This window comes from Limulus polyphemus, unplaced genomic scaffold (assembly GCF_000517525.1).
Source record: "Limulus polyphemus unplaced genomic scaffold, Limulus_polyphemus-2.1.2 Scaffold140, whole genome shotgun sequence".
NCBI lineage: Eukaryota > Metazoa > Arthropoda > Merostomata > Xiphosura > Limulidae > Limulus > Limulus polyphemus.
In genome coordinates this window covers 810,417-818,592 of record NW_013665750.1, presented here as the reverse complement: position 1 = coordinate 818,592, position 8,176 = coordinate 810,417, and the positions used below count along the sequence as shown (strand labels likewise).

Below are 8,176 nucleotides of genomic sequence, written 5' to 3'. Positions count from 1 at the left end.
TAAAAAGGGCTTCCGTCTAGCTGCTCTGCAACGATAACCCAATCTGTGGAGAATCCGTTGAACAGATTTCTGGCTCATTTCATCAACTTTGGCCACTTCTGCAGTCGTTAATCTGGGATCCATTTTGATGCTTCTCCTGACAGCCCCTTTTGTCCTCTCCGATGGATCAGGACCACCCAGATGCTGCTCATTTGTTTCCTTGCCATGTTTCCTGAACTGCACGATGATTCTGTTGACTGTCGAAAGCGGGATTCCCAAATACTGCGAAATTTGCCACTGACTTATTCCACCATCTGCTTGACCAACTATCCTTCCTCTAACAAAATCTGACAATTCGACAGAACCTTGAGTTCTAGGCATGTTGTAGCACAAGATAATTAGTGTTTCATTTGGAAAGTAGTATAAATACCCTAGTTATCTAGATTATATGTTCTAATGTTATTTAATTGTGATATTGATTTGCAATAAAAAATATTGAACCATAATTAAAACCATTATCGTAATACAAACTTCTGTTTTTTTCTTTTGTGATGAAATAACTTTCAAAAGTTTAATTTACATTCTATGGCACATATTTGTGCATAGTTGTAATAAATCATTTAAGTGGATGGAAAGGTTCCATAAATTATTTATATTGTTTTTTTCTTCAGATAATACAATAAATAAAACTTTATTGTCTGTGTTTCAGAGACTCCCGGCAAGATATTACTACTATTAATGTACTCTGTGTACAATTTTCGTAGTCTTACAAGGTATTTCAGGTAAGTTTCCATTTTGTAACCTAAGATAATTTTGAAATTACAATATAAAAGCTTAATTGCACTTTATATAATTAATTTTTATATGCTAATGCAGAGCATATTGTTGCAGATGTAAACAGTTGCATCTACATGAAACTTTAGCACCTACAAATTTGGTTCACAGTAAATTTATTAAGTTCAGTTCCAACACTGACCAAATTGAAGTTGGAGTTTTAAATCACAGCCCTTTTCCAAGAAAGTATATTCTTATAAGGAGATTGTTAAACAATGCAGTACCAAAGAGTACTATATTTTGAAGAAAGGAACCTTCTATATTCTCCGTAGAAGTGAGCATATCCAATAGTTGAGTTAACAAGGGTTTGATGTTACCAAAGACTTAGAAGGAAAATATTCACAATTTTCCTGCAACACCTCAAAATCATTTGCTATTTTCATCAGAAAGATAGCCAAAGAAATTTAAATTGCAGCAATCACATTTACCAATGGAGGGTCTGTGGAAATTTTGTAAAGATATGTGGTCAAAAATTGGCTTCACCATCCTTTAACCCTTTCCAGACAGGTCAAGCATCAAAGGCCATGTCATCGCATTTGTTGATTCGCATTCAAAATTTTATTGAACTGCTACTTCATGAATTTATGTCAGTAAGTTTGGTATCAAACTGTAGATTATAATTAAAATTTTAGTATTATACATTATCTAATTTCTTAATTTAAAAGCTAATATTAAAAAACACAGTTAAACATCAATTTTTTGTGTGTTACGTGGTATGTTGAATGCAGCACTGGTTTAATTAATTAAATATTTGTGATGTCAAAATACTAAGTCTTTAGTTTCGTACAAATTAGGAACTCAAATTACCGATACTAACAAGCTAGAATATAAAATAAGAACCTCATATCTTTTCTATTTGCTGAAATATCTCTCATGTACTGAATCAAACACAGTAGCCCCACTCACTTCTTTCTATTTATGGAATTGCCCTTGCTTACTTGAAATGTGAATAACAAATCGAAAGATCAGAATGTACCCCAAATGGCTTTCTCGGCCATTTTAAAGTGTTAGGATGCCACCTCTTTCTTTTCAACCAAGATTTCAAGGAGGGAGGTTGTGTCTTTAGTCTGTTCGAAATTTCATATTTTCTTAGACTGAAATACAGCTTAGTTACAAAGCTTGAAAAAGTATAGTGGAATTCTGTGGTATTAATGTAGTAATTTATGACTTTTAAGTTATTCAAATGTATAAATAAAACCTAAAAAAATTTTTGTTTCATGTCCTCCACATGCAAAATTTTTAAAGGCTTAGCAACCCTTGTCAAGCAGCAACCAAGTACAAATGTCATAACTAGAAGAGATAATTGTTGCCTTTACATCTTTATTTACTGTTCTTTGTTTTAAGAAAAATAAGTTTAAGACCTTATTTCAAAATAGCAATAACCTATATACATATATAATGTATAATAATTGAATTGTGACTGTATTTTACAAAATACTAATCTACTAAAACACAGCCAAGACAGGTCACCTTGTAAAGACTAAAGATCAGTTTTATATTACTGGATACAGTAACATGAGAGCAAGTATGCTGCATCATTGTCACATCTGTATAGTTAGCCAGGCATGGCTGAAAAGTCAGTACAATGAATATATATAAATGTATAATGTTATGATATTTAAGGTATTTAGTCTAAACATTTATGTTTTTGTTATAATTTGTTTTCATTCTAGAATGAAAGAGGCATAATTTATATCTATTTCCTAATTTTTTATGGTGGTTACAAAATCGGTCAAATCTACCAAACCCATACAAAGATTAATTACTGAAAATAACAGATAAAATATAGTTTTTCTTAAGAAATGGTTGATAACTATCTGCACATTATAAAGATTTTGCGTGTGAAATTTGAAAATTTTCTGATGCATAAAAGTATTTTTAGTTTTAAAATGAAAATTACTTTGCATATTAGATAGGCAACATGTGAAAAGAAAAAAAAGGCACGAGAAAAACATTACTTAACAAACCTTAGAATATAATAAAAGATTTGATATTTTGCATATGAAAGCATTGTAATGTTTACTGCCAAATTTCATTGACATATGCTTACTAATTTAAAAGTTAACAGCATGAAAACTCTAACAAGAACAAAATGGTTATGAGGTTGGTCACAGGGACCGACCTTGTGCTGAAAGAATTAAAGGAGTGTGTTACAGTGGGAATTACTGTGTCAGGCAATAATACACAGTCATGGCCATCAGAATAAGCATAATCATTGATGCAGGAAGTAGTTCCATGAATGATACAGGGTGTGAAATATTGGTTCTTAGAGAGTGCCATTAATCAAAAAGTAAAAAGTGTGAATTTCTGCAGTGACTGCATTGCTGTTATCCAGATGTGTAGAAGTATCTACTGATGTTTAAATAATATATTACATGTAATCTATATACTTTGTTTGTTTGTGTGCTTGTCTGTAATTAAATACAGCAAAAACTGCACACAATAGCACCATATTTGTAATGAAATGAGAATAGATACAGAATAACACAAGTTTTGTTAAAATCGTGCCACGAGTTACCGAGTTGGCACCATTTTTCGTGTCACTTTTCATACATTCCATTATTATAAAACTTCGTTTATCCACAAGTGTCATGCTGAACTAAGCAGTTTCTGCCCATCACTAAGGCTCTACCTAAATCATCTAAAAAAGAATAGAAATTCAAATAATAAATGTAGTTACAAGCTTTTAAAAATATAAAATTTCTTAAAAGAACTCTAAGAAAAAGAGAAAAACAAAAGGCAGAAAACTAACATTAGTTGCAGATATCAATTGGTTTAAACAAGCATGTGTATCAAGTATTTCCAGACTTAATCCTATGACTAGGAGCAACTAAATTTTTAGTAGAGAACATCATTCTCATCATATTTCATTCCAAAAAAATAAACTATAAGGTGAAATTATTTAAAAATTGAAAAGTGTGTTCCTGAAAGTATGTAGTTTCAGAAAAATATAACATTTAATTTTGATTTTTTGTACTATTTATGTAGTTATTTGTACTTGCACTTTGAATAGTTTACCTGCAAGGTAATTTTTATATGAAGTTTAAGAATGCTATTTTTTATGTCACAGTTTTCACATTTCATTTGCATAATCTGTAGAACCTCATAAATGATATCAAAAGTTTTTTAAGGTAAATATTTATATTTCATTTTCCATTTTCTTTAATATATCACTAATTATGTCTATCGTCAACATACAATGCAAGGTTTTAAATTAGCAAATGGAAATATGTACATACCTTCCAACTCTTCATAGAAATAGACTAGAATAGTTGAATTTTTCTTATATGCATAATTTCACGTCTTTATTTTTTTCACATAGTGTATTTTTTAATATTAATTTTTCCTTTCAAATTCTTTGTTATTATTATTTATGTCCATACATCAACTGATACCCACAGAGCTTTATGAAGATATTTCGGCAGACTCTTCACAGAAACATCTTGCCGAAACAAGGTTGCACTTATTCGTGTCATTTTGTTTATAACCTTTCATATAGGTGACAAGTTAAACTTATAAAAATCATGAAACCATTCAAATATGGTTTTTAAAATACATTATACATAATTAACTAAAATATAAGAGTAAGACCTAAATACAATTTAACTCTCTCTCCAACTATAGCAGAATTAGGTAAAAAACCACCATAATGCTATAGATGATCAAGCAAACAACAATATGAATGACAATTACATATACACCATGAGGAAAACTGCATGCTAATTACCCCTTGATAGAGTATAGTGTAAACTGAGCTCTTTCTAAAGACTATATACACTTGTTTCAACTAACTTCATGTACATTGGAGCATGGCACCCTTCAAGGGTTGGAAAATTTATATTTCTTTCCAAGTGAATACAGTTGTAGGACTTTGGATATGATGTGTCAAATAGGTCATGCTTATGTGGCTAAGAGTGAACTGCTGCTGAAGTCGAAAATTTTCAAAGCTCATGAATCAAGTGACACAAAAACTGCAATTACTTTTTTGAAAAGTTTCATTTAAAACAAAGTAATTAAAATTTAGATAACATGAAAATTCAAATTATAACATACATTATAATGGTAATTTCATTAACATATATTGATAATAAAGTGATTTAATTAAATTTTGAATGTAACGGAGTACCATATGCAGAAAGTAATTAAAAGGTGCTGGAAGCCATAGGATTAAAGTATCTTGCATTAGAAACATTATAAAAGGATTACTTTAGTTTTTCTGTAAAACTTCTTTATTTACAGCTGTTTGAGAATTTAAATTATGATGTGAAAAGTCAATGGATAATTACTGTGTTATAAATAGCGCACGTTCTTCCTACTTCATAATGCTTAAAATTAATTGTCATAGTTTATTCTAAGAAAGATTGAAAGATTGTTGCAGTCATCAAGATACACAAGATAATATAAATATCTTCATGCTGAAGTATAATAATTATTGTATTGTTATATCATGATCATTCTGAATCTGGAATATATGATTCTTTTTCAAGAACCCTTAACCCTCACTGCCTGGGCATCATTACAGTGTATGTCGTGAGGTTTTAGAGACTTGCATTCAAAGTTTTATTAAACTACTTTTTGTTTATGTTACAGCAATGAGTATAGCATAAAATCGTAGCTAATAATCCACATTTTGATAGGATATAAGTTTTAAGTTCTTAATTTTATAAGGCAATATTTAAAAAATCTTGAATTTCCCCTAGTGTGAGAAATGTGACATATTTTTTCTAGGCACCCCCTTTTCTCGATTTTATTCACCACTCCTCCAATAAGTACGAAATTTAATGTAACTTATTCACTATAAAATTGCCATTGCTCAGACAAACCATAATTTTTATAGCCTTCAATTTTGTTTGGTTATAGAACAATCAAATAGAAAATCAGACCCCCCTCTTGCCACACCTTCCTGTCACATCTTCTCTTTCAGGATTGTTAATAGTTCTCTCTTATGTTTAATTCTATATTAAGTATAACCAATAGAAAGCCAAGGTTTTTCATGTATCAAATGACTTATTATATTACCTTGTTTTCTGAACAGAGAATTGTCATTTTCACTGTTAGTAAGAGCTTCATTCCCATGGGAAAGATAACAAGTTGCTTGGATGAATTTGTAAGGGTTCTTGTCACATAGTTAGAAAGTCAGAAAAAGTGTGATAGTTAGGGCAAATTGTTTGCTTTTTGCATGCTATTATTCTATGTTCTTTGATACATTATTTAATTAAATAAAAATTATTTAGTGCATTGCTATTATCAGTATATAAAAAAGTAGGGTTAAGTGTCCTCTACAGTCAACAACGGAAAAAAAAAGAGCTGGTAAGCACTTTATTTCTTATTTTATCATGTTTATTCTTTATTTATTATTATAAAAGTAACTAAAATGTAAAAATAGAGATCTCTTTAGGTTAGTTAAAGTTAGATTAGGTAAAATATATTATAAAAATGTTTCACGAGGTACACACTCGAGCAGTTCTTGGGTAGTGTAATTCAATAGTGTATTTTGAGCTCCACATTCTACAAGGGAGTTACAACTTATAATGGTACAAATAGTAGTTAGTCACAGTTCAAAGAAGAATAAAACAATAAAATTTAGGTATACTGTAGAGATGTATACTGTTACCATTGTAAAGCTATTTAGGATAAACAAATGTAATTTCATGGTACAATTTGAAATCCTTCCAGAAAGAAGAAAAAAACGGTAATTTAGTTGTTTTTTTGTGGTGGTTATGAGGTCTGTATATGTATAGAGTTAGGCTAGAGAAAATAACAGATAAAATGTAAAGTGTTACTTAAAACAAACATTTGAAGTGTATTTAGGAGGTTTTAGAGATTATACAAATGAAATTTGAGATTTTTGAAAAGTGTTTTTAATCTTAACATGAAAATCACTTTGCACATGGACTATTCAAAACAAATACTTGATATATTCATGGACAAATCTTTTGTTTTAGTTTACTTAAAATACTTCACTAAAATATATCACTTTTTGTATTTGAAAGGGAAGATATACATACTATATTAAAAGTTAGTAGTATCAAAATCTATAAAGACTTTAAACAAGCTCAAAGAAGTCATGTGGTCATTTAAATCGACCGAGCCTGTTTTGAGAGAATTAAAGAACCGTTACAATCATATCCTTTAAATTCAGAATTGTCATGTTGTTTTACTGGGGTTGTTTAGTACATTCCGTTAAGTTTGTCATAAGGGTGAAATGAAACCGTAACACCATTGAGACATTTACATGTTCATACTTCCATAGCTGTATACAGACAAGACTCAAATACTTTCATAACAGTGAATGAAATATTAGTAAGTCAGAAATCATTTTAATAGTTAACCCATTTAGAAGTTTCGACAGTCTTATTGTTTCATCACAAAGATTTCGAATGAAAGCCATCTAGCCAATAATGTTTATCTGAAAATGCTGATAGGAATTAGTTAATATATACCATGTCAGGATGTTACCTTTACAATGAGTAAATTGAAAATAAATTGATTTTTAAAAAGTGGCAGATAAATTTACTATTTTTGAAATACCCGTAAAGTATAGGTAAAAATAATAAGCAAAAGATATAGAACTATACCATATTGGGACATCAATAACACCAAAATACCACAAAAATCTTGAACACAAATTAATATAAAACTACAAAAGAACAAATGTCAGTTAACTATAATAACTAAATGTGCTCATATTAAAAAGGTGAAAATAATAATAAAACAACATCAACCACAACAATTAACTCTCAGCATGGGCTTGATCCCTGGGACTGACCTCATAACCATTTTGTGCTTGTTACAGTTTTCATGCTTCAACTTTCTAGTTAGTAAGCGAATGTTATCAAAATTTGGCAGATCATCAGTAAACATTACAATGCTTTCATATGCAAAATATCAGGTTTTTTTATTAAGTCTTACGGTTTATAAAGCAATGTTTTTCTCGTGTCTATTTTTTCTTTTTGCATGTTGCCTATCTATCATGCAAAAGAATATTCATTTTAAGATTAAAAATACTTTTATGCATTAGAAAATTTTGAAATTTTACATGCAAAATCTTTATAATGTCTGGATAGTTATCAAACATTTCTTTGATTTATTACATGAGCAATAGCTTGGAAAATTGAAAAGATAAGAGGCTCTTATTTAATATTCTAGCTTGTCAATATTGGTAGTTTGAGTTTCTAATTCTTTAAAAACTATAGACTTAGTATTTTGACTTTACAAACATCTAATTTGAACCAGTGCTGCATTCAACATACCATGTGACACACAAAAATCGATGTTTGTCTGTTTTTTTAATATTTGCTTTTAAATTAAGAAATTATGTAATATATATAGTACTAAAATTTAAATTATAATCTTCAGTTTG

At 29.5% G+C, this 8,176-nt stretch overlaps 1 protein-coding gene across 1 annotated transcript in view; it reads left to right on the top strand.

Moving 5' to 3' along the window:
- Positions 1 to 8,176, top strand: part of LOC106474663 (probable dolichyl pyrophosphate Glc1Man9GlcNAc2 alpha-1,3-glucosyltransferase) — a 67,874-nt gene that overhangs the window by 56,544 nt on the left and 3,154 nt on the right. The window contains exon 11 of the mRNA XM_013935359.2: positions 689 to 761. Within this exon, the coding sequence (XP_013790813.1) occupies positions 689 to 761 (73 nt within the window). The remainder of the gene's footprint in view (positions 1 to 688; positions 762 to 8,176) is intronic.